The 26,176-nt window shown below is 37.8% G+C and overlaps 2 protein-coding genes and 1 pseudogene across 6 annotated transcripts in view; 2 read left to right on the plus strand and 1 right to left on the minus strand.

Annotated features, from left to right (window-relative positions):
• ODF2 (outer dense fiber of sperm tails 2) overlaps window positions 1–5,685 on the plus strand; it is a 50,162-nt gene extending 44,477 nt beyond the window's left edge. Inside the window, exon 21 of one of the 3 annotated variants that reach the window (XM_077146450.1) lies at window positions 3,626–5,685. In XM_077146450.1, the coding sequence (XP_077002565.1) occupies window positions 3,626–3,814 (189 nt within the window). In that variant the 3' untranslated portion in view covers window positions 3,815–5,685. The remainder of the gene's footprint in view (window positions 1–3,625) is intronic. The other 2 variants (XM_077146442.1, XM_077146455.1) reach the window with 2 other exon arrangements.
• Window positions 5,686–9,315: 3,630 nt separating this feature from the next.
• GLE1 (GLE1 RNA export mediator) overlaps window positions 9,316–26,176 on the plus strand; it is an 84,517-nt gene continuing 67,656 nt past the window's right edge. The window contains exons 1-2 of one of the 3 annotated variants that reach the window (XM_077146468.1): window positions 9,316–9,502; window positions 23,577–23,795. In XM_077146468.1, the coding sequence (XP_077002583.1) occupies window positions 9,404–9,502; window positions 23,577–23,795 (318 nt within the window). In that variant the 5' untranslated portion in view covers window positions 9,316–9,403. Of the gene's footprint in view, window positions 9,503–18,906; window positions 19,018–23,576; window positions 23,796–26,176 lie in introns of those variants that run through there. The other 2 variants (XM_077146463.1, XM_077146476.1) reach the window with 2 other exon arrangements.
• On the minus strand, window positions 21,667–22,382 carry LOC143671355 (lysine-rich coiled-coil protein 1-like; annotated as a pseudogene).

A 26,176-nucleotide genomic window follows, 5' to 3' on the forward strand; every position in this document is an offset into this window, starting at 1 on the left:
TTTCCTCTTTTAATTGTTTTACATTTGAAGTCTAATTTCTTGGTTATTAATATAGTTACTTCTGCTCTTTTCTGATTGTTGTTTGCATGAAATATCTTTTCCCAACCTTTCACTTTGAACCTATATTTATCCTTGGGTCTAAGATATGTCTCCTGTAAACAGCATATAGATGGGTCCTATTTTTTAATCCATTCTGCTGGTCTATGTCTTTTGATTGGGGAGTTCAATCAATTAACATTTAGTGTTATTACTGTAAGGGTAGTACTTCTACCATTTTGCCTTTTGGATTTTATATGTCATATCTAATTTTTCTTCTTTTTACCTTTTCTGATAGTCTTGTTTCTACACCTCTCTCTCTCCTGCCTTTTCCTGTCTGTCTCTAGTGCCCCATTTAGTATTTCTTGCAGAGCCGGTCTCTTGGTCACCAGTTCTCTCTGTTTTTTTTTGTCTGAAAATTTAATTAATTTCACCCTCAATTTTGAAGGACAATTTTGCTGGGTATAGTATAGAACTCTTGGTTGGCAGTTTTTCTCTTTTAGTATCTTAAATATATCACCCCACTGTCTTCTCACCTCCATTGTTTCTGCTGAGAAATCTACGCATTTCTTATTGGGCTTTCCTTGTATGTGATGGATTGTTTTTCTGCTTTCAAGATTCTGTCTTTCTCTTCAACATCTGACATTCTGACTAGTAAGTGTCTTGGAGTATATTTGTTTGGATCTATTCTGTTTGAGGTATGCTGCACTTCTTAGATCTGTAATTTTAAGTCTTTCATAAGAGTTTGGAAATTTTCAGTGTTAAGTTCCTCCATTAGTTTTTCCCCTCCTTTTCCCTTCTGTTCTCCTACTGGGAAACCCACAACATGTATATTTGTGCACTTCATGTTGTCATTCAATTCCCTGAGTCCCTGCTCATATTTTTCTATTCTTTTCCCTGTATTTTTTTGCTCGTCTGATTTCAGGTGTCCCGCCTCTAGTTCACTAATCCTATCTTCTGCCTCTTGAAATCTAACATTGTAGGTTTCCAGTGTTTTTTTCATCTCTTTTACTGTGCCTTCGTTCCTATAAGTTTTTTGATTTGTTTTTTCAGACCTTCAATTTCTTCTTTTTGTTTGTTTCTTGCCTTTTTTTTATATACTCCTTCAATCATTGATTTGATTTTTTGATGAGGTTTTCCATGTCTGTTCTAACATTCTGAATTGATTGTTTCAACTCCTATATCTCATTTGAATTGTTGATTTGTTCCTTTGACTGGGCCATAGCTTCAGTTTTCCTAGTATGATTCATTATATTTTTGCTGGTGTCTAGGCATTTAATTTCCTTATTAGTTTATTCTGGAAATTATCATTTTTTTTTCCTAGGATTTTCTTGCTGGGTGACTTTGTTATCTATCTGTTCTTTGACATTCAGTACAGCTTATTCTAGACCTCTAGCTTAGGTTTTGTTTAATAGATCAGAATTTTTCAGTTCTTGTTTTCTTGTTTCTTGCCCTGCCTGTATGGTGCCTTTTATTTCCCTCCCTTAGGAGGGTCAACTAGGTATTATAAACCGCTGTCAGATTTTCCCAGACCAAACTGGCCTCCTATCATGACGAAAGAGTCACCTGCATCAGTTTTCCCTGAAGGTGAGACCCAGCAGGTTGAAAGACTTTCCTGTGAAGCCTCTGGATTCTGTGTTTTTCCTGTCCTCCCCTATATGTATCGCTTGTCTGCCTGTGGGTCCCACCAGCATAAGGTGATGTGTGGTACCTTTAACTTCAGCAGACTCTCCCTGCTGAGGCTTGGTTGAGATAGAGGAGAGGTTGAAGGTTTTCTTTAATCGCTTCAGTTTTCCAGACCCTGGGGACTGAAATCCTTGAGGGAGAGATTCCACCTGAGCTGGGCCCCACCCCTCTCCTGGGGAAGGCATAGCCTCTAGACAAACTCTCAAACAAGCTTAATTCTGCCCATGTCTGGGGCAGTTGGAGCCTGAGAAGCCCTGTAGCTGTATCCAAAGAGCAGTCAAGAGGTAGAAACATAGCTACAAAAAAGAAAAGAAAAAAAGGCCTTTTCAGAGCAGAACCCCCGTTTCTTGGGTTTGCCAATGAAGAGCTTAAGTTGGTGTGTTGCTCTATGTATCTCTGGGTCCTATGTGCCCCCTCCTTTCCTTCAGGGCCCAGAACCTTTCAAGTATTTTGTGCTGTCCGATCCAAAAAAACCCCTCTGTTTTGTTTTGTTTCATTTTCCCCCTATCCCATCTGCACTGGGACAAAAACCAGCAACCTCCACTTTTACTCGAAGTTCAGCTGAGCTGGGGGCCTATTTTTAGTAGTCAGAATTTGTTAATTCCATAATTGGAGCTTGGTTGCACTCAGTCCCTGCTGCTAGTGAAGTCTCTTTCCTTTTCCCTCTGGGAAGCAGCCTGTGGGGGAGGGGCGTTGGCCACCACAGCTTGGTTAGCTCATGGTTCTGGGTGGGCTTGCAGCCAGTCCAGCTTATCTAGACTGGGGTACACTGTGTGTCCGGTCACTGATGTGGCCCCAGCAGTTGTTCTCTACTGTTCCTGGCTTTTTACTAGCTGCCCTGGAGGACGAACTAAATCCCATACCTCATTAAGCTACTATCTTGGCTTTCCTTTCCTTCCCCTATTTTTACCTGAGGCTATGGACATAGTGATTATTATGAATGATTATTATAGTGATTATTAAAAGTTTGGGGGTTTTAATGGGGTGAGTACAAATAATATCCTCATGAAGAAACTGTGGCTAGAGGACCCAGGCGATATGACAGAATAGTTTATATGAATCATAGCCATATAATAACTCGTTCAACCAATATTTATTGAATTTTTTTTTTACTATGGTCTTCACCTTTTTACTCTGAGGCAGGCCCATCTGAGAATTTGATGACAGTTATGGTGCTTACCCGCCCCCACCCCAAGTACCAAACGTTTTCGTGTCCTAGGCTGCTTAAAGCAAATAAAATAGTTTGATTTGAACAATGAGAATTTATTAGCTTACAAGCTTACAGCTTTGAAGCCAAGAAAATGTCTTAATCAAGGCATCATCACTGTGCTTTAGGTGCTTTATACCTAAAGACTGGCTGCCAATGATCCTTGGCTTCTCTGCCACATGGGAAGGCAAATCCAGTGTCTGTTGGTCTCTCCCTTCTCTTCTGTATTTCACTCATTTCAGCTTTGCGCTTCTGTGACTTTCTCTCCCTCTCTCAGTATCCATCCCATTTATAGACTACAGTAATAGGATTAAATCCCATCCTGAATGAGGTAGGTCACACCTTAACTAAAGGATCCTCATCAAAAGGTCCTACTTGCAATGGGTTTACACCCACAGAAATGGATTAGATTTAAAAAATGTTTTTCTAGGGTACATACAGTTCCAAAACATCATATCCAAACACCCCAAATTTTGCACATGATTTCAGGGGGTTATACACCTCTGGTAGGCCAGACCCTGGGAAACATGGAGATTGCAGGAGATGAAGCCTACTGTCTGTAGGTATGACAGAAAAAGAAACTGACCATGCCAATCAGTGGATTAATCAATGCTGTTATGGGGTGGGGTAGGGAGGGTATCTGCCCTATGACCTCATCCCCCACTCAGTTCCTACTCTCATGGTTTTTCCTCTTAGGCAGACCGCCACTACCAGAGCAGGTTACAAGACTTGAAAGATCGCCTGGAGCAGTCGGAGAGCACCAATCGCAGCATGCAGAACTATGTCCAGTTCCTCAAGTCCTCATATGCTAACGTGTTTGGGGATGGTCCCTACACTACCTACTTGACTAGCTCTCCCATCCGTTCCCGCTCTCCTCCTGTCTGAGGACATCCATGTTGGGCCAGGAGTCCTGATTGATGCTGCGGGAACCATGAAGTTGCCAAGGCGTACCTGGAAACCTAATGGGTTTCCCTTTTTTTTCATTGATGGAATGTATTCAAGACCTTTGCTGCTGGCTCCAGAAAAGTCCCTGAAACAACATGGGACGAAGCAGAAACCACTTGGTTCTTTCCTTACTGACTAATATAGTCACCTGATGGGAGTTTTTAACCTTGACAGGGCTTACATTTACTATCATTTGGGCACCAGATTTTAAGTCACCATGACATTGGTCATTTAGTTTCCAAGAGAGTGTTTAGACTGAGCCTATTCCTATAGTCACAGCCCCCCTCTTTTTAGGAATCTCTTTTGGGTTTTCTCTGGCCTCAATCAGCAGGAGCTGTTTAGCCAGAAGTCTGCCTTCTTCCCCATACCCTTTCCTGGGTTGTGAGCATCTTCACTCTTTTTTTTTTTTTTTTTTCCTATTTTATGGGTGCTGTTTTCCCAAGGCTTCCTTCCTAAGTTCAGTGGAAACCTCTCTGGTCTAAGAGTTTTCTTGACATCAGTTGCTTCCAAGCACTTCACAGCAGACACTTGAGAGCTCATGTAGTTGGCCTTTTAAAAGTGTAACCCCAATCTCACTGATTTTTGTCTCTAATTGCCTGGTTTGTATCTATGGGATATATTTGTTCTTGAGATACTTGTTTTACAAAAAGCTTTTATAATCAGTATTTAAGGCTCCTTTTGATGATTTCCATTATCTACTCCCATCCTGAATGAAAAATTAAAAAACCCTAGGAATGCTATAAAGTGCTGCAAGGGAGCCAGTACACATTTTTAAAGTACTTGGTGCATGGCACATTAGGGTTGTCATTTCATTTTGGCCAGGTTTTCTCCTTTGTGTCTTTTTTTTTTTTAATATTCTGAGTTAACTGAAGGTCAGAAAAAAGTTGCATAAAGTCACACCATTAGTTAGATTAGTGCAGTGAGGTTTCTAAAGATGAGGTGATTGCAACAGTATGTATTTGTTTCTTGAGAAATACTTGAGGATAATGTCTCATAGAATACTCTTTGGAGCAGTGGTTTTTTTTAACGGTATGTCTAGAATTTCTTCTCTTCCCTCCTCTCTGTTTGTTAAAAATTAATCTTTCCTACAGCTCCCAGAGATTTTATATAGGGTGGAGCCCAGGAATCTGCATTTTATATACAACCTAGTTTAGATTTTTTTTTTGTAAAGCAGTTTTTCATTCGTTTGCTTTTCATTAAAACCCTGTGAGACGTCTGGAGGAAACAAACCTTGTAAGGCATTGATCAGTGTTTGGGGCAGACAACTTTAGTTGTTAGGAGGAGGATGGGGATGTATATATGTAAATTTTATTTTTAAAATGTTAACTGGTTTCTGATGACAAAATTGTGGGCCATTTTTGTTCTCTTCACACTTTCCTGTATTCAAACAGAAGAAAGAAAAATTCTTTATGGAAAGAAAACAAATTTGATACTGTGCTCAATCCTAACCTTTCATCCTAGCTGGTAACCCAGTCTTATCCTCTCTCAGCCACTCTCTCTATCCCAAGGTCAGAACTCCAGATAATCCCTCTATGTCCTTAAAACCACTGAATCCAACGCAGATAACAGGCATCTATCTGGTTTTCATGGACCAGAAAGCACACAACCCCTGTCCCCCATTTTAGGGACATTTGGACTTTCTAAGCGTTTAATCTTGCCAAGAGGACTTATTTTAAATAAATAATTAACAGCCAACTAAACCCATTTAAAAAAATTTGGGGGGGGGGAACCTAATACAACTTTGTTTATTTTTAACTTTTTTATTGTATAGTGTAATATCCAAAGCAAAGAAATAAAAAGGCAGTAGTTTTCAAAGCATTCTTCAACAAGTAGTTACTGGACAGATCCCAGAGTTTGTCATGGGCTACCATATGATCCTCTCAGATTTTCCCTTTTAGCTGCTCCAGAATATAGGAGTCTGGAAAGCATAAATATTTATCATCACAATGAACTTTTTTTTCTTTTGTGAAAAATAACATATATATAAAAAAGCAATAAATTTCAAAGCACAGCACCACAATTAGTTGTAGAACATATTTCAGAGTTTGTCATGGGTTACAATTCCACAATTTTAATTTTTTACTTTTAGCTGCTCTAAGATATTGGAGACAAAAAGATATCAGTTTAATGATTCAGCAATCATATTCATTTGTCAAACCGACCTTCTCTGTATAACTCTACCATCACCTTTGATATTTCTGTCCCTCTTTTTTTTAAATATTTTTATTTAATTTTTTTAAATACCAAAAAACATGAAGAAAATGCAAACATTCCTATTTTGATCATTCCATTCTACATATACAATCAGCAATTCACAATATCATCACATAGTTGTATATTCATCATCATAATCATTTCTTGGAACATTTGCATCTATTCAGAAAAAGAAATAAAATGAAAACAAAAAATATTTATACATACCATACCCCTTACCCCTCCGTTTCATTGATCACTAGCATTTCAAACTAAATTTATTTTAACATTTGTTCCCCCTATTTATTTTTATTCCATATGTTCTACTTGTCTGTTGACAAGGTAGATAAAAGGAGCATCAGACACAAGTTTTTCACAATCACACAGTCACATTTTTGAGAGCTATATCATTCAATCATCATCAAGAAACATGGCTACTGAAACAGCTCTACATTTTCAGGCAGTTCCCTCCAGCCTCTCCATTACATCTTGACTAACAAGGTGATATCTTTTTAGTGCGTATGAATAACCTCCAGGATAACCTCTCGACTCTGTTTGGAATCTCTCAGCCATTGACACTTTATTTTGTCTCATTTTGCTCTTCCCTCTTTGTTGAGAAGGTTTTCTCAATCCCTTGATGCTGAGTCTCAGCTCATTCTAGGATTTCTTTCCCACATTGCCAGGAAGGTCCACACCCCTGGGAGTCATGTCCCACGTAGACAGGGGGAGGGTGGTGAGTTTGCTTGTTGTGTTGGCTGGAGAGAGAGGCCACATCTGAACAAAAGAGGTTCTCTTGGGGGTGACTCTTAGGCCTAATTTTAAGTAGGCTTGACCTATCCTTTTTCCTTTGTGGGGTTAAGTTTCATATGAACAAACCCCAAGACTGGGGGCTCAGTGTGAGAATTTCCCCGTTCTCATCATTCCCCAAAGGGGGCTTTGCAAATACTTTTCCACTCGCTGATCAAATCACTCTGGGATTCATCGGGGCATCACTGTAGACCAACAAAATCTCCTGTCCTACCCAAGGTTCCAAGTCTTTATGGTGTTCAATCAAGCTATCTACATAAATTACATTAGGAAATGCACTAGTGAAAATATAAATTTTGTACCAAATAAACATTTTTTGCTTTAGTCTCACACATAAGTTGAAATTTTAAAATATTAACTGCCATCTATTTTTGGCACCCGGCAGTGATGACATTCCTTTGTTCTTCCTCATGCAAAAACATTTTTAAAATTTGTACATTTAGTCACTATCATTATACACTTTAGGCATTCCTAGATTATTCTGTCCCTCTCTTGAGGGATGTTTGGGCAATCGCCATTCTAAATTTTTCATGTTGGGTCAATAATATGGGATAGGGAGGTATAATTATCTGATGTACTAGAGAGGCTGGGCCCTCTAGGTTTCAGGACTTACCTGGTTTAGAGACCCATCTGGAGGTTGTAGGCTTCTGGAAAGATTCACTACTGCATGGAACCTTTATGGAATCTTATATATTGCCCTAGGTGTTCTTTATGTTTAACTGGAATGGTCCTGGTTGGGGTTTGGCAGATTATGATAGGATGCAATGTCTAACTGAAGCTTGTGTAAAAGCAACCTCCAGCATAGCCTCTCGACTCTATTTGAACTCTCTCAGCCACCGATAATTTATTCATTACACTTTTCCGCCTTTTGGTCAGTAAGAAGTTGTTGATCCCACAGTGCCAGGGCTGGGCTCATCCCTGTAAACCCATTGAAAAAAATATTTTTATTAATATAACAACATATAAACAAACATTCAAACATTCTTAACAAACATTCCATACATGGTGCACAATCAATGGCTCACAATATCATCACATAATTGTATATTCTTCACCATGATTCCCTGACTCCAGAAAAAAATCTCATACACACTATAACCCTTAACCCTCCCTCTCATTGACCACTAGCATTTCCATGCACCTAATTGAACCTTTATGAAACCCATTTTTTTTTTATTTTGGTGTGGGCAGGCTCCAGGAATCGAACCTGGATCTCTGGCATAGCAGGTGAGAACTCTTGCACTGAGCCATCCTAAACCCATTTTACACCCTTAAAGTAAATGGGCTTGAACTATCTGAAGGACCTTCCCAAGAAATGACAGTTGTCCAATTTATGTACATAAAAATCTGTGTAATTCATTTTTGCCACGCTAATAGAAAGCTCCACAGCAAAGGGCACTGGTATATGACTGCATGTGTGGGAAATATCTTGGCATCTCATTACTGAGATTCTTCCAACAATGTTCTATTTTTCTATGTCAAACATTTTGTTACACAAATGTCTGCAGAATTTGTAAAAAAAAATCAGAAAAGAATGAAAAAAAGTGTTTATATTGTCTGAAGTCCCCAAGAGAAGCTTTCCTACATCAAACAGAGATCCCATGAAACGGCAGTCAACAGGTCTGGGGCCCTAAAGCTGTTTCCCAAGCAGTTGTGAAGCATTTCTTTTTATTGGGATATAATTCATGTACCATAAGATTGACCATTTTAGAGAGTATATATAATTCAGTGTTTTTTACTGTATTCTTGAAGTTATGCAGCCATCACCATTGTCAAATTCAGAACATTATCCCCAAACACATTAGTAGTTATTTCCATTCCCTATCCTGGCGCCCCACCTTCCCCGCCCTCAGCAACCACAAATATACTTTCTCTGCCTGTTCTGGACATTTCACACAAATGGGATCGTGTAATACATATCCTTTTGTGATACGCTTTTCACTTAGCACAATGTTTTCAAAGTTCACGTTGTAGCGTGTATTATAGTACTAAAGTCCTTTTTATGACGGGATATTCCATTGTATGATCATATCACATGTACCTATTCACCTGTTAATGGGCATCTGAGTTATTTCCGCTTTTTGGCTTTCATGAATTATGCTGTTATAGATAATCCGTGTACAAGTTTTCGTATGGTTGTTCATTTCACTTCTCTTGGGTATATACCCGGGAGGGGAATTACTGGGTCACATGGTAACTAACATTTGAGGAACTGCCAGGCAGCTTTCCATTGCGGCTGCGCTATATGCTTGCACACACCTACTAATTTTTACAAATTAGTAGCCTGAAGGTCAGAGCATTCAGAAGCCCCCCGGAGATAAACACCTCCGTATAGCCGAACCCAAAAGCTTTAACAAAACTGCCCACACGGAAGCTGCTGGGCGGGACTTCTGGCAGGAGGCGGGGTCGCGCTGGCCTTACTGGAGAGGCTACTCCAGGCGCGCCCCGGAAGCGGAAGCTTTCCGTCTCCGGGCGGCGTATTCGTTTTGTCGCAAGTGGCGCTTCTGAGGGGCATTACCCAGACAGGCCATGCCGTCTGAGGGTCGCTGCTGGGAGACCTTGCAGGCACTGCGCAGTTCTCACAAAGGCCGCCTCTGCTACCACCGCGACTGGGTTCTGCGGGGCGAGGTGAGCGGGTGGTCCCAGAGGGGGTTAGGCCTGCCGCCAGTCGCGACGCCTCCGCTTTTGCTCCTCCCATGGCACGTCCTGCTCCCGGAAATGTTAACGTTTTCTCTAAACATTTACTTTTTGACTCCTGTACGTGTATCTCCCTGTTTTAGTGTTCTAGACCCACTCTCTGCCCTCCCCAGCATTTTTTTTTCATGGGCAGGTACGGGAAACAGAACCCGGGTGTCCGGCGTGGCAGGCGAGGACTCTGCCTGCTGAGCCACCGTGGCCCACCCTCCCCAGCCTATTTTAGCTGTTGGGGGAGCTCCCTGTATTTCAGAGGTGCACTTGTCTGAGGACTTAATTGCGTTCTTCCAGAGTTAGACCTCCTGTGTTCACAAGGCAACCTTTGCCATTCAGGGTCAGTTAATTTACTTCATGTCTCATCTGTCAGGAGCTCCGATTTAGCGGCCCAGCCGGTTGCTAACATGAAGTGACCCTATTTTTTTAAAGGATGATTTGGGCTAATCTGGAAAGAAAGTTCATGAGACGTGATCAGTGTACTTAGTATTTGCAAAGGTCTATACTAGACAGCAGGGCTGGGAAGATTTAGAGACAGTTGAGGCATAGCTTGTGTTCCTGAGTAGCTGGTAATCTACTTATAGATATGACGCTGTCTTATCAAGACTCGTAGTGGAACAATTGTAAAAATTTTCCATGTCTTTTTTGAGGTTGACCCCGTTTTAAAGAATACAGACCTTACACTCTGTAGGATGATTTCCAGATTGTAAAGTTTGATGTTTTGAAACCAGACTCGGGTTATGCATTCTTCACGAGAATACCACAGAAATGTTGCTGTGCTCTAAGTATGTACCCATCAAGAGGCACACAGATTTTAACCCATTTCAACATCCAACATCCAACACTGGTAATCCTAACTTTGATCACCAGGTCACTTTGGTGTCTGCCAGGTCTTCATTTAAAATTCATTTTTCCCCTTGTGGTTGATTAGTGTTTTGGGGCAAGTATTCTGAGATTGCGCCAATTTCCTTTTCTCATCAAACCTCCATGTGTCAACCTTGGCATTCATTGGCAACTTCTGCCTGAATTAGACACCTCTCTTATGTAGCAAATGGTGTTTCTTTATACCCATCATTCCTTCTGCATTTGTTAGTTGTCATTCTACTGTAAGGAAGAACTTTTCTTTTCTCTCCTGTTCAGTTTTTTATAGCAGTAGGGACTCATGGGTTCCTATTTTATTTAGTGAGTTATAATCTGTAACTATCATTATATTTTATTTCTCAGAATGTCCCAGATTTGGCCAGTGGGAGCCTCTTCAAGTTTGCTCTTGTTCCCTTTGACATAGTTCAGTCATTCTTTGAGTATTTCTTTGCTTTTCGGCACAAGGTGTCCCAGTGTAAGTTGTACTTTTCCTGTCCTGGAATCAACTCTTTCCTCAAAGAGCGCAATACCTTTTAAATGGAGGGTGGTATTTACAAACCAAGAACTGGGAGCTCGTTGTGCTCAATATATGTACATATATGTTATGAAACTATGAATTCATGCCAATAATTGCCCATTCCAATCCAGTACCTCCAAGGTTCTTTTTAACCTTCCCTCATCCATGTTAAATATGTTAGCTAGCAGTGAGAAACTTGCTTCGATAATCCTCAATATATTTACTTATTTGCTCAATCAATTTACTTAGCTTATTTTAGCAGTCTTTGAGTCACGCTGGTTATTTCCACTACCACCCTCCACATATCCCCCTTCTCCCCACCCACCCACCTTCCTGCATCCTCAACTGTCCTGCTCACTCCTCCATGCCAAGTGAAAGAGGAAAGGTTCTCATTCTTTGAGCACTTCCTTGCTTTTTGACATAACAAGATGTTTTAGGCTCATCTTATATTTTTCCAGCCCCAGTTCTGGAACCTGCCATTTCTGCAAGAACCCCTAGTTTCTTTTAGTGTAAAATAATATTTAGAAACTAAGATCTAGGCACTAGATGTTTTCATTGCTACTGCTAGGGATGTCATTGCTTCTAAAGATACAGGGACACACACACCTGCAGATACTTGTTTATATCTATGTACATGTGTATATGTACACATACATCTATAGTTATTTCTGTATATAAAACTTTGGGTTCATATTGATATGCATACATATGCATCAGTATTTATCATAACTATATATGTAAGCATTTGAATGTGTGTATAGACATATACATCTGTATTTCTATATAAAAAATCATGAGTTCACGTTGATATCTACAGTTTTTATCTAAAATCACAGAGTTCATTCTGTCCTTCTTTTCCTTCTTTGACAGTGAAAAACTTGACTTCCTGTCCATAATATATTTATTTCCTTCCTAGAACATGTAGAAAATAGTTTCTGAATTTCGGAATTTAGAATACCCCTGTGAAAAACAAATTTATTAACTAGAATTTAGTGTTTGTTTACAGTTCTTTTGTTGTCTTTAGGCTGAGAGTTTATAGTCAAAATATTAGGTTCAAAAGTTGTTGGTTCCACATATGGAATAAAAATAAATAATGGGGGAACAAATGTTAAAATAAATTTAGTTTGAAATGCTAGTGATAAATGAAAGTGAGGGGTAAGGGGTATGGTATGTATAATCTTTTTTTTCTGTTATTGTTTTCTTTCTTTTTCTGTTGTCTTTTTATTTCTTTCTGAATTGATGCAAATGTTCTAAGAAATGATGAATATGCAACTATGTGATGATATTGAGAATTACTGAATATATATGTAGAACAGAAAAAAAAAAGTTATTGGTTCCATTAGTTCCAAAAGTAAGTTCTACTGCCATTCCCATCTCCCAGGATGTGGTTATTTTATTCATTTGAAATATAGTTAGGTCCGTTTGTTTTTGTTTGCACTTCATTTTTGTTTTTTTCCTAAATCTTGTTAATTTTGTTTGTTTATGTATTTATTTTGAAAATGTATTAAAATTTAATCATCCATAAAAGCTGTAGTTAATCTGACAGTAAAACGTAAGAGGCAGTATTAAAGTTGGTTTAGTATATTAAATGTTAGCTTTGAAAGCCATAGAAATCAGTTATCCCATTTTTTCCCTATATTTTTCCAAGGCTTTGTGTACATCTTTAATTAGAATATATTGACAGGTTGATGTTTCATAATTTTTAAAATATAGAATGAAGTCGCTGACTCAAAAAGTTGTCTGCTGCAATCAATTGAAGGGAAATTTCATAATCTGTATCATTACAAATACAAAATATAATGGTTCAGCTTTTTTTTTTTTTTTTGGCATGGTCAGGTTCCAGTAATCGAACCCGGGTCTTGAATGGCAGGCGAGAATTCTGCCACTGAGCCACCATTGCACTGCCCATAATTGTTCAACTTTTTAGTGCATGACAGGGAAGGATCATGGTAAAAAGATCAACGTGAAATCATTTGATTTAAGTAGCAATAGCTAACATTTGAAATGCATCCATTCTCTTGTATAATCTTATTAGAGAGTCAAGTATATTTATTTTCACATCTGTTGTAAGTGTTGTTGCAAAGGAGAAATATTGTTTTATTTTCCAAGAGCAGTTTTTTTTCTAGGGAACTTGTGCTAATCAATACAAGATCTAAATTCTTCATATAATGTATAAAACAGAAGACTCTTCAGGTGTTTTTTTTTTGTTTTTTTTTTTTTTGCATGGGCAGGCACCAGGAATTGACCTGGGTCTCCTTCTGCCACTGAACCACCGATGCACCGCCCCAGATTTATTTGCAGTGAGGAGTACTGGCATTTTCCAATTAAGCAACAGTTCTTCATTTCTGTAATCTGGCTCACAGCTGCTGCTTACTGTTGGTCTAGAGCAGCAGACATGATTTCTTTTTAGGCTTCTTCTTTTCCACTGGTGTTTTTCTATTTATCTGTCTGACCAGATCATAAAAATATCTCATTGACATTGATCTTTGACTTTATAGAAGATTTTTTTACTGTGAAATATAACATATATACAATATATAAAAGTAAATTTCAAGGTAGATTTAACTAGTAGTTATGGAACAGATTTCAGAGTTTACTATGGGTTACAGTTCCACAATTTCAGGTTTTTCTTTCTAGGTGCTCCAAAACACTGCAATCTGAAAGAAGTATGGATATAATGATTCAACAGTCATAGTCATTTGTTAAATCCTATCTTTGTTATAACTCCTCTTCCTCCTTTGATCTTTTTCCTCATCTTTGGGGTATTTGTACTCTGCCCATTCTAACTTTTTCATGTTGGAAAGGACTGTTGATAATATGGTATGGGGGATGGAACTAGTTGATTTTCTTAGAGAGGCTGGCCTCTCTGAGTTTCAGGACTCATCTGGCCTAAGAACCCTTCTGGAGGTTGTAGATTTCTGGAAGGTAATCATAGTGCATTGAACTTTTGTAGAATCTCAGAGTCCTAGGTGATTTTTAGAGTTGGCAGGAATGGTTTTGGTTGGGGTTTGGCAAACCATGATAAATAGCAATATCTAGCTGAAGCTTGCTTAAGAGTAGCCTCCAGAATAGCCTCTTCACTGTTTGAACTCTCTCAGCCACTTATAACTCATTTTGTTACAATTCTTTCTCTCTGTTTGGTCAAGCAGGCATTATTGATCCCACAGTGCCAGGGCACTGTGATTCATATTCCCTGGTATTCATATTCCACCTCGCTAGATAGACTTTCACCCCTGGATGTCATGTCCCATATAGAGGGGAGTGTAATTTTACTTGTAGAGTTGGGTTTAGAGAGAAGGAGACCACATCTGAGCAACGAAAGAAGTCCTCTGGAAATAGCTCTTACATATAGCTATAGGTAGGCTTAGCTTCTCTTGGTGCATAAATGAGCTTCACAAGAGGACACCTCAAGTTTAAGGGCTTGACCTATTGACTTGGGAGTCCCTAATGTTTGAGACAGTATCAGAGGTTTCCCCAATGGTAAAACTTAATCACTCATATCTTTTCTCCCATCCCCCAAGGGACATTGCCAATACTTTTTAATTATCTGCTCAATATACTCTGGGTTGCATCCATGTATTACATTAAACTGTACAGAATTGCAAACCCTCATTCACTTCCTGGGCTCCATGTGTTTGGGTTGTTTAAATGATCTGTCCAGACAGATTGAGTTAAATATGTGCTCCAGAAAATCTAGGTTTTGGACAGAATAAACCTCTCCTCCTTTGGTCTCATGGAATAGGCAACGTTCTGAAGTACAGATAGTGTCATCCTTACCCCTGTATTCTGATTTACCTTAGTTCGGACCCAATTGGCTTCATTCTTATCTCTAATTGAAGCCCAGTCTCCCTTCTTCAATAGTTGTTGCAAGTGGCAATACTGACTTTCAGACCTGCAGAACTGTTGCTCTGAGTCTTAGGTGTCACTCAGGTACACAATATTCCAAGGAAATACCAGGTTATATATATATATAATATATATATAATATATATTATATATATATACAGCACAGCCTTTCCAAATCTAGAAAGAATGATTACAGCTCCGGACTAAATGTGTCTGCCATAAGAGCCCACAATCCAGGCCCCAACTTTCTTATAATTATTTTCTAAAACAGACCATACAATATTTATTCTTTTTCCAGAAGATTTTTTTTTTTTGGCATGGCAGGCTCTGGAAATCGAACTGGGTGTCCAGCTTGGCAGGTGAAAATTCTGCCACTGAGCCACTGCTGCACCGCCCTCTTTTTGCAGAAGATTCTTAAAAAGCACAGTAATACCACTCTCTTGCTAAATTCTGACCCTATTCTCTGCCAACTACTTGCTTATCTCCTACGTCACATCTGTTGCCAAGCAAAATTGTTGAAAACTCTTCTGTGTCCTTAACCTGTAAATCTGTTCCCTCAGGCCCTGTAAGTCATTAAATGTGGGCTGAGCTGTAATAGAATATACTAGTGCAAACCCTTGGCCATTCTTCATATACAAATCCCTCATTGCTGTAAGTTTCTGTCCTTGCACTATCCAGGGTTTCAAGCATACGCCATTGGCAGTCTACTTCAACTTGCTTTCTTTAGGAATCTTCTAATGTTGCATCATATTTCTCAACAGAAATTCCCTGAACAAATTGAACTATCAAAGCAGATTTCCCTGTGCTTCCTGAACCAAGAGCCACTAGCTTTTACTCAGGCATGATGTGGTCTCTTTAATAAATAATCCCCCCGGTCAGGCGGCAGTGGCTCTTCCTCCTCCTTTTCCTATTCTTCCTCCTCCTGCTTCTCCCTCCTCTTGGCTGTGAGTCCTGCTCCAGCTTTCTGTTTATTTGTTTTGAATATGTAAAACATTAAGATGATTATAATATTAGAACTATACAGAAAACTATATACCTGGAGAAATGGCTCTCCCCTACTCCCATGAGTTCTCAGCCACTCCCGTAGGTAACTAATCTCATTAATTTCTGATTTATCTTTCCTGTGATTCTTTTTGCATAAATGAGCAAATAGATGTATGTTTTCTTATTTCCTTTTCTTTCATACCCAAAATACTATCAATAACTCTTTTGCATTTGTCTTTTTTTACTTACTATATCCTTGGTATCACTCTTATCTGTTCATTTTTTTTTCTCCTTTGCATAGAATTCCACTGTGTGGAATGTCATCTTTAAATCAACTACTCTCCTATGGATGAATATTTAGATTGTTTCCAGTATTTTGCAATTTCAAGCAGTATTATGACGACTATCTCTGTTTCATTTTGTGGGAAATGTATTATCAGGATAAACTCCTAAACAGCTGGGTCAAAAAGTAAACACATAAGTAGTTAGATTCTGCCAAATTCCCCTCCTTAATGAATGTACCAATTTGCATTCCAGTCAGCAATGCATGACTGTGCCTGTTAGTGGACAGCCTTGCCAACAATATGTTGTCATCCTTTTTAATTTTTACTAATCTAATTGGTAGGAATGAGATCTCAATTTAGTTTAGTTTTTTTATTACTTTTTATTTTGAAATATTTTCAAATTTATAGGATACTTGCAAAAATAATACAAAAACCCATACAGAGAACATTTCCCCCACCCATTACCCAGAGTCACTAACTTTTAACATTTTGTTACATTTGCTGTATCATTCTATCTATACATCTATCTATAGATATATACATTATCTATTTTCTAAACATTTGAGAGCAGATTGTATACACCATATTCCTTGAGCCCTTAATACTTCCATGTATATTTCTAAGAACAGTGATATTCATTTATGTAATCTTAGTGTAGCTTTCATATGCACTTCACTTGAATGAGGCTGAGCATCTTTTCATATCTTTAAGAACCAATTATATGTTTCTATTTATGAATTGATTGTGTGTCTTTTGCCCATTTTCTCATTGGAGTTTTGGTGTTTTTTCCCCTAATTTTTTTTTCTTTTGTTTTTCTATTTTTTCCCCTAATTTTTAAGTGTTTTTTTTTTAATGTACTAGAGATACTAGCCTTTTATCTGTGATCTGTATGTATTTTTTCCAGTTTATTGCTTGAATTTTTGTTTGTAATTGGTATTTTCGTAACATGTGGCTTTATTTTTTACATTGAAACTTTGCCCCTAGAATTTATTTTGATATAAGGAATAAGCAAAAGGTATTGTGACAGCATTATTTCTAATTTGTTTTTGTTTTTGTATGCTGTATGGTTGGGATTCCATGTGACTATCCTGTTATTGAAGTACCATTTATTGAATTTTTTTTTTTAAGTGCACAGACCAGAAATAGAACCTGGATTTCCTGCACAGCAGGTGAGAATCCTACCACTGAACTACCCTTGCAGCCTCTAATATATGTGCGTGTTTTTTTAAAATATTTTTATTGATAAAACTTAACATAAAACATTCTTAACATACAAATATTCTATGCATGGTATACAATCAGTGGCTCAAAATGCCATCACATAGTTGTATATTTATTACCATGATCATTTTTAAAAAATATTTTTATTAATTAAAAAAATTATAAGAAAGAAACACAAACATTCCTGATATATGCTCATTCCATTTTACATATATAATCAGTAATTCACAATATCAACACATAGTTGCATATTCATCATCATGATCATTTCTTAGAACATTTGCATCAATTCAGAAAAAGAAATAAAAAGACAACAGAAAAATAAAACGAAAACAGAAAAAAAAATTTTACATACCATACCCCTTACCCCTCCCTTTCATTGATCATGAGCGTTTCAAACTAAATTTATTTTAACATTTGTTCCCCCTACTATTTATTTTTATTCCCTATATTCTATTTGTCTGTTGACAAGGTAGATAAAAGGAGCATCAGATACAAGGTTTTCACAATCACACAGTCACATTGTTAAAGCTATATCATTATACAGTCATCATCAAGAAACATGGCTACTGGAACACAGCTCTACGTTTTCAGGCAGTTCCCTCCAGCCTCTCCATTACATCTTGGATAACAAGATGATATCTACTTAATGCATAAGAATAACCTCCAGGATAACCTCTCGACTCTGTTTGGAATCTCTCAGCCATTGATACTTTATCTCATTTCACTCTGCCCCCTTTTGGTAGAGAAGGTTTTCTCAATCCCTTAATGCTGGGTCTCAGCTCATTCTAGAGTTTTTCTCAATCCTTTGATGCTGAGTCTCAGCTCATTCTGGGATTTCTGTCCCACGTTGCCAGGAAGGTCCACACCCCTGGGAGTCATGTCCCACGTTGACAGGGGGAGGGTGGTGAGTTTGCTTGTTGTATTGGCTGGAGAGAGAGGCCACATCTGAGCAATAAAAGAGGTTCTCTTGGGGGTGACTCTTAGGCCTAATTTTAAGTAGGCTTGACCTATCCTTTTTCCTTTGTGGGGTTAAGTTTCATATGAACAAACCCCAAGACTGGGGGCTCAGCCTGTGCGTTTGGTTGTCCACACTGCTTGTGAGAATATCAAGAATTCAACTTGGGGAGGTTGAGTTTTCCCCCGTTCTCAATACTTTTCCACTCATTGATCAAATCACTCTGGGATTCATCGGGGCATCACTCTGGACAAACCAACAAAATCTCATGTCCTACCCGAGGTTCCATGTACTTATGTTGTTCAAGCAACTATCTACATAAGTTATATTAGGAGATGAACTAGTAAAAATATAAATTTTGTACCAAATAAACATTTTTTGCTTTAGTCTCACAATAAGTTGAAAATTTAAAATTTAATTACCATCTATTTTCAGTACCCTGCAGTAATGACATTCCTTTGTTCTTCCTCATACCATGATCATTTTTTAGAACGTTTACATTATTCCAGAAAAATAAAAAGAAAAAAAAATTCATAATACCATACCTTTTACCCCTCCCTCTCATTGACACTAGTGTTTCCATCTACCCAATTTATTTTAACCTTTGTCCTCTTTGTTATTTATTTATTTCTATCCGTATTTTTTACTCATCTGTCCATACCCTAGGTGAAAGGAACATCAGACACAAGGTTTTCACAATCACTCAGTCACATTGTAAAAGCTGTATCATTATACAATCATCTTCAAGAAACAAGGCTACTGGAACACAGCTCTACAGTTTCAGGTACTTCTCTCTAACCACTCCAACACACCATAAATTAAAAGGGGATATCTATATAATGCATAAGAATGACCTCAAGGATAACCTCTCAACTCTGTTTGAAATCTCTCAGCCACTGACACTCTGACACTTTATTTTCTCATTCCTCTTTTTCCCCTTTTGATCAAGAAGGTTTTCTTAATCCCTGGATACCAAGTCCCAGCTCATCCCAGGATTTCTGTCCCATGTTGCCAGGGAGTGTTACACCCCTGAGAGTCGTGTCCCACATAGAGGGAGAAGGCAGTGAGTTCGCCTGCCATGTTGCCTTAGAGAGAGGCCACATCTGAGCAACTAAAGAGCATCTCTAGGGGTGACTCTTAAGTCTGATTTTAAGTAGACTTAGCCTATTTTTTCATGGGGTGAACTCCAAGATCAAGGGCTCAACCTATTTATTTGTTATCCCCACTGCTTGCAAGATTATTGTAAATTTTCCAAATGGGGAACCTGAATATTTCCCCCTTTCTCCCCATTTCCACAAAGGAATTTTGCAAGAATTTCTTTATTCACTGTCCATATCACTCTGAGATTTATTGAGGCTCATCAGTCCATTACTATTTAAAGGGTGCATATCAATATGATTGCTTCAGTGTCCAGACTGTTCACCATGGTTTGCATATTGGTTGATTTTATTATAATATATACCTATGATCTGAATGAGGATTTCTCAACCTTGACACTAATTGACATTTTGGGCTAGGTAATGTAACTCTTTGTTGTGAAGGGCTGTTGCCCTGTGCATTATAGAATGTTTAGCAGCTTTCCTAACTTCTACCCACTAGATGCTAGTAGTACCTTTCCACTCATGATGACCAAAAATGTCTCCAGGACATTGCGAAATGTCATCTGGGACTAAAATTGGCCAAGTTTGAGAAACACTGATCTAGATAAAATAATAGCTTGCAGTTATTGAGCATTTATGTGCCAGGCACTGTACTAAGTCCTTTACATGAATTGCTCATTTACTCTTCCTAGAAATGTTGAAGGTGAGGTACATGAAGGTTAGGTACCTTGCCCACCATTATGTAGATAAATAGAATTCAACCAAGAAAGACTGGTTCCAAACTCAATGCCCTTAACCACTTTATAGTGTTTCTCTGTAATGTTCCTCACCTTCTAGGGTTTCCTGGTAATGCTTCCTGACATTGAGTAAAGGTCTGTGCCAAAATTTGCTGTGTGCTTTTTTTTTTTGGTGGAAATTAGAACTTGATTATAAACATTTCCAGGATATAAACTGACTTTGTATCAAGACTTTTTGATAACTTTTAAAATTATATGTAACCTAAGCTTAATATGATAATGTAACTCGTTTTCCATTTTCCAACCTAGAAAATATATTGCATTAGATCTAATAACAAAGAAAAAAATTATCTAAATTGCTTCAGGGAGAAAACTAACAAATGTGAAAATACCCCACCAAAACTAAAACCCAATCAAGAATAGATTCTGTAGATGCAGATGTTCCAAGAAATGATCATGATGATGAGTATGCAACTATGTGATGATATTGTGAAATACTGATTATATATGTAGAACAGAATGATCAAAATAGGAATGTTTATGTTTATTTGGTGTTTTTTTGGTATTTAAAAAAAAAAAGAAATAGATTCTACAAAGCCTATTAATGCTCCAATTTATCATAAAAGACCTCCCAAGAAAAAACAGTTCCGCTGTCATAGCAATTTGACAAAAGAAGAGCCACTTTCATTAAGGGAAGTTACATTATATGTAAGAAAAATGTAATACTTTTAGAAAACTAGGTGTTCTAGTTTGCTAGCTGCTGGAATGTAATATACCAGAAACAGAATGGCTTTTAAAAGGGGAATTTAATAAATTGCTAGATTACATTTCTAAGGCCGAGAAAGTGTCCCAATTAAAACAAGTCTATAGAAATGTCCAATCAAAGGCATCCAGGGAAAGATACCTTAGTTCAAGAAGGCCGATGAAGTTCAGGGTTTCTCCCTCAAGTGAGAAGGCACATGGCGAACACAGTCAGGGTTTCTCTTTCATCTGGAAAGGCACATGGTGAACATGGTATCATCTGCTAGCTTCTTTTCCTGTATCATCTGCTAGCTTCTTTTCCTGCCTGCCTGTTTCATGAAGCTCCCTGGGAGGCATTTTCCTTCTTCATCTCCAAAGGTCGCTGGCTGGTAGACTCTGCTTCTCATGGCTATGTTATTCTGCTCTCACTGAATCTCCTTCATTCTCCAAAACATTTCCCCTTTTGTAGGACTCCAATAAACTAATCAAGACCCACCCAAATGGGTGGAGACATGTCATCACCTAACCCAGTTTAACAGCCACTCTTGACTAAATCACATCATCCAGGGAGATGATCTGATTAGTTTCAAACATACAATATTGAATAGGGATTATTCTACCTTTATGAAATGGGATTTTGATTAAAACATGGCTTTTCTAGGGGGCACACTTCCTTTCAAGCCAGCACACTAGGAAAAGTAAATTTGTGTGTTGGGGAGCAAACATACTATTTTCTGTTCACTTGTTTGTTGTTGGAAGTTGAAATACCTGGTCATATAAGGTTTCAAACTTCATGAAACCAACTCCCTCAGCTACTTTTTCCAGTTCAACTTTGGAAGAACCAAATAAATAGCTTCAGAATCTGAGGACGGACTGGTACCAAAACATTTCCTCCTCTGTCCTTTCTTGGCCTTGTTCTTTTTTCTCTTTTCTATGCTTATGTTCCTCATTTTTAGAGGCTGTATTTCAGGGTTTTTTCTCCTTTCAATTCTTAAATTTTTCTGTACCCAAACTGTTTCCATCTCTGCTTTCTTTCTGTGGATGCTCCTATATTTGTCTAAATCCATTTCTTCATAACTTTTTTCCCTCTTATGCTTGGGCTGCTCCTCCTCTCGTTTTTCTCTTTGTTCCTGGTGCCTTTTTCTCTTCTCATGTGTCTGTTTATGTCTGGCTTGGTGGGAACTTGTGCTGTTTTCTAAGGAAAGGTGCTTGTAAACTCCAGGTTCTACATTATAGGAGCCAAAGTTATATTCTTGCTGACTAATGTCTAGGGGTACTGGCTTTTCTGAGTAGTCCCTGGGAAGCTTACAGTAGTTCAGAGAGGCTGGTCTCAGTCTGCTGTCATAACACACTGTGAGACATTGTATGATTGTCGGTAGCTCTGGGCAGTTTCAGATGAGAGTCTTTGCTCATTCTATTACTGGGTCTAGAGTTAACCTCTTTTTTGTACCCATTGGTTTCCAAATAGTCCTCTCTCATCTTTCTGGCTCTAAGTCCCTGACTTTCTGAATGTTGATATAATCTTCAAGTTCGTCCTGAAAAAAGTTATGTGTTTTCTTTGAATTCTTCATTAGGTTAACAACAAGGGAGTCTCCTTACCAGGCTGAGAACTTGGTGGAGTAGTCTGATCATAGTTGCCCATTAAGTGCTTTAGCTTTTTAGCATGAGCTTTCCCCACATAGTGAGACTGGCATATCTGGGGAGCCAAAAATCACAATGCAGAGATTACAAAATCTATTTTTATCTAATATTCCACTCCCATTCACCTTCTCCAAGGCAGGGGCTGGTGTCTACAAACTACTGTACCCTTCCCCACCAAAGCCGCCAACTGGCAAGCAACCAGGGTGGAGGTGGTGGAAGTAGGGGCAATTGCCGCTTCCACCAACCTGCTGTGTACTTTGAACTAGAATTAAAATATTAGCTTCTCTGGTTGAAAGCACTGTACACCAAATTTTAGAGAAAATAGTTAACTGATACAGTTGAATAACTTGTCCACACAAATATTGGAGCATGTCTAGGAATTGTTTTGTAGTCTTTTTACTGTAAATCACATTTTATTTAAGCCCATGGCTTTCACATAAGTAATCACATTCTATATATTTTTAAATGTGCTTCTTATTTTCATTAAAGAAATTATAAGAGCATAAAAAATTTAGGAAATACAGAAAATTTAAGGACAGAAATAAGGAGAAATATGTCACACTACACTCATATCTTCTGATACATTTCCTTTATATTCTTTAATACAGTTGTATTTATTTTTATTTTACATAGTTGTAATTGTATACATCGTATACGTAAAGTATTGTACTTATGCTTTTGTTTTTTCACTTATAATTGAATCTTAAATATGTTATTACATAGGATTCACAATTAGTATTTTTAAAATGACTAATATTCTGTTGATTGCATGTACTATAAGTTTACTATAAAAATTCTAGTGTTCTATTCCAGTGTTTATTTAGGTTGCTTTCAAGTTTACATTAGTAAAAAATTTGTGCATGGTTCGTTTTCTTCTGTAGTTAGGGTTATTAAATGTGATATTCATTAAAAGAATAGAAATCAGGGTCATTATCAAGGAACCACTGTGCTATCTCTTAATCTCTGATTGTTAATATGATTACTTTGAGTCTTTGATATTTATTTATTTAGGCCCTTTTTAGTTTTTCAATAAGGTGCATAGGGAATTATAAGGAGAAAATTATTTTTGATTGCTTACGATCACTTGACATGCAAGTTGGGCTTAACCCTCCTTTTCTCTCTAGGATGTTTTAGAAGAATGTATCTCTCTCCCCATGCTGTCTTCTTACTCTGGATGGGTAGTAGATCATGTCCTACCCCACATGCAAGAGAACCCACCTCCCTCTGAAACGTCGACATCGTCTACCTCAGCTCTAGACCATCCTTCATTTGTTTCCAGATCTTCTGTCACAAACCCTAGATTCTCATCAGTTACCCCTGTAACACCATCAAATGGAACCCAGGTAAGGTTTTAGTCAACTAAATTAAAACACATAGTGGCTGTATGATAAAGTGTTAAATATCGCCATACAACCATGTGTTAGTCAGGGTTCTTGAGAGAAACACAACCAACAGGAGAGATCAGTAAATATGAGATTTATAAAGGTGTCTCATGCAACTGGGGGAGCAGAAGAGTCCAAAATTCATAGGGCAGTCTGTGAATTTGGTGGCTCCAGTGAAAGGTCTGGATGAATTCCACAGGAGAGGCTCCTGGTTGAAGAAGCAGTGAAAGTCTTTCCTTCCTGAAAAGCCTTCAACGGATTGGATTATCTCATTTTGGGAGACACTCCTTAGTTTATCACAGGTATACTCAGCCACGGATACAATCATCTGGCAGATGATTTAATCAAGCAGCCATGAAATAGCCTTGCAGCAACAGTCAGGCCAGTCCTTGCCTGACCAGACAGCTGGGCATAATCGTTTGGCCAGGTGGATACCAGAACCCAGCCATCATAGACCATTACCTTACCTTGGGGAAAATAATGATTGTTTCTCATTGCAACTGATTTTAGGCACATTAATTACTACAGTTTCCAGTGTTCTTTTATAAAGACCCAAAGGGAGAAATTTCCCTCTTCTTGGTACCAATAATGGTAATAAGTTTCATGAGCAATTGAATTGTTTTTCTCATCAACATTGCAAGTAGTAAGGTCTCCCTTTTTGTGTTGGCTGCTGGAAGGCTTACAGTTAAATTTCTGGCCTGCTCTTAAAATGTAAGTATCTTAACATTGGTTCTGTATGATTTTTTACTCTGTTGCTGGCTCTGTTTTGTCTTGGCCCTTGTTTGTTGATTCTTCCTCCCACCCTGCCCTCTGCCTCCCCTGCATGGTTACAGAAGTAGTTGGTATATATACAAAATACAGGACCATATGTTCTTGTTCTTTTCTTCTTCCTTTTTTAAAGAAAGGTGGTAGAATGTACTGTTCGGTATTTTGTTTTTTTTTTTTCACTTGACTCTATGTTGGAAATCATCCCATATCGGCCTGTCTCTATCTATGTATATCTACCTTGTTATTTTTATTTCTTCTGAATTTAATTTATTTTTGTCATTATATTTTATATCCGTTTGTAAGCTGCCTTAAACTCTTTGTTAGATCGTTAGAAAGTTAGTAGTTTTGGCCTAAAAGTAAAAGGATAGTTGAAAAATCCTTAACTTCATTGTTGTGCTTTTTCGAATTTTACAGTTTTGTGCCAACAAATTAAGACTAGGCAAATTTTTAGAAAGGTGGAGATTACATTTCTCACATTTAGCTTCTGAAAGACAAAGTTCTTTGTTTCTTTTTTCCATCCCCAATGTAAATTTTTATTTATTGCAAAACATTGTCATAGCATCAAAAGAAGAAATTTAAATCTCTTTATGACTTCATCATTAAAGTCCTTTCCAGTGTCATATGCCTGCATATTTGTATTTAGGCATATGTATGTACACTTTTCATATTCTAGTTTTCTTTCCGACCTTATTTTGTTATTATTTGTTCATGTTATTACCACCTTTGTAAATATCCTAGTGTATATACAATATTCTGTACTTTATTAAATTGCCTCTTTTATTATTAGACATTTACATTATTTTCATTTAATTGCTTTTAAAGATATTACAGTGAGAAACTTTCTGCAGAGATTTTTTTTTACTTCTCTTAAAACTATTATGTTAAATTCCCAAGCATTATGGGGACAACAATTCCATCCTGACAAAAGGGGAAAAAGATGTGTAATGAATAAAGTATCAATGGCAGAAAGAGTTAAAATAGAATTGAGAGGCTACTCTGGCAGTTGCACTTATGCAAGCTTCATTTAGACCTTGCTACCTCTCATAACCTGCCAACCCCTAACCAGGAACATTCTAGCCAATCCTAAAGAACACCTAGAACAATATATAAGATTCCACAAGGGTTTCATGCACTAGAATAACTTTCCAGAAACCTACAACCTCCAGATGGGTCCCTGGTCCAGATAAGTCCTGAAACCTAGCCCACCCTCTCCAGAACATCAGATAGTTCCAGTTCCTTACCCCATATTAGGGACAGACCCTTCCAGTATCAAGAATTTAGAATTGCCATAGCCCAAACACCCCTAAAGAGAGGGATGGAAAGATCAGAGGTGATGGTGGAGTTATACAGAGATGGTAGGATTTAACAAATGAATATGAATGCTGAGTCATTAAATTGATATCTCTTTTAGTCTCTAGTTTCTATACTAAAAGATAATAACCTAAAATTGTGAAATTGTAAACCATGTCAAACTCTGAAATATGTTCTACAACTAATTGTGGTGCTGTGCTTTGAAATGTATAGCTTTTTTGTATATATGTTATTTTTCACAAAAAAAGAAGGGAAAAAAGCCA

The sequence above is a fragment of the Tamandua tetradactyla genome, chromosome 2 (assembly GCF_023851605.1).
Source record: "Tamandua tetradactyla isolate mTamTet1 chromosome 2, mTamTet1.pri, whole genome shotgun sequence".
NCBI classification, from domain to species: domain Eukaryota; kingdom Metazoa; phylum Chordata; class Mammalia; order Pilosa; family Myrmecophagidae; genus Tamandua; species Tamandua tetradactyla.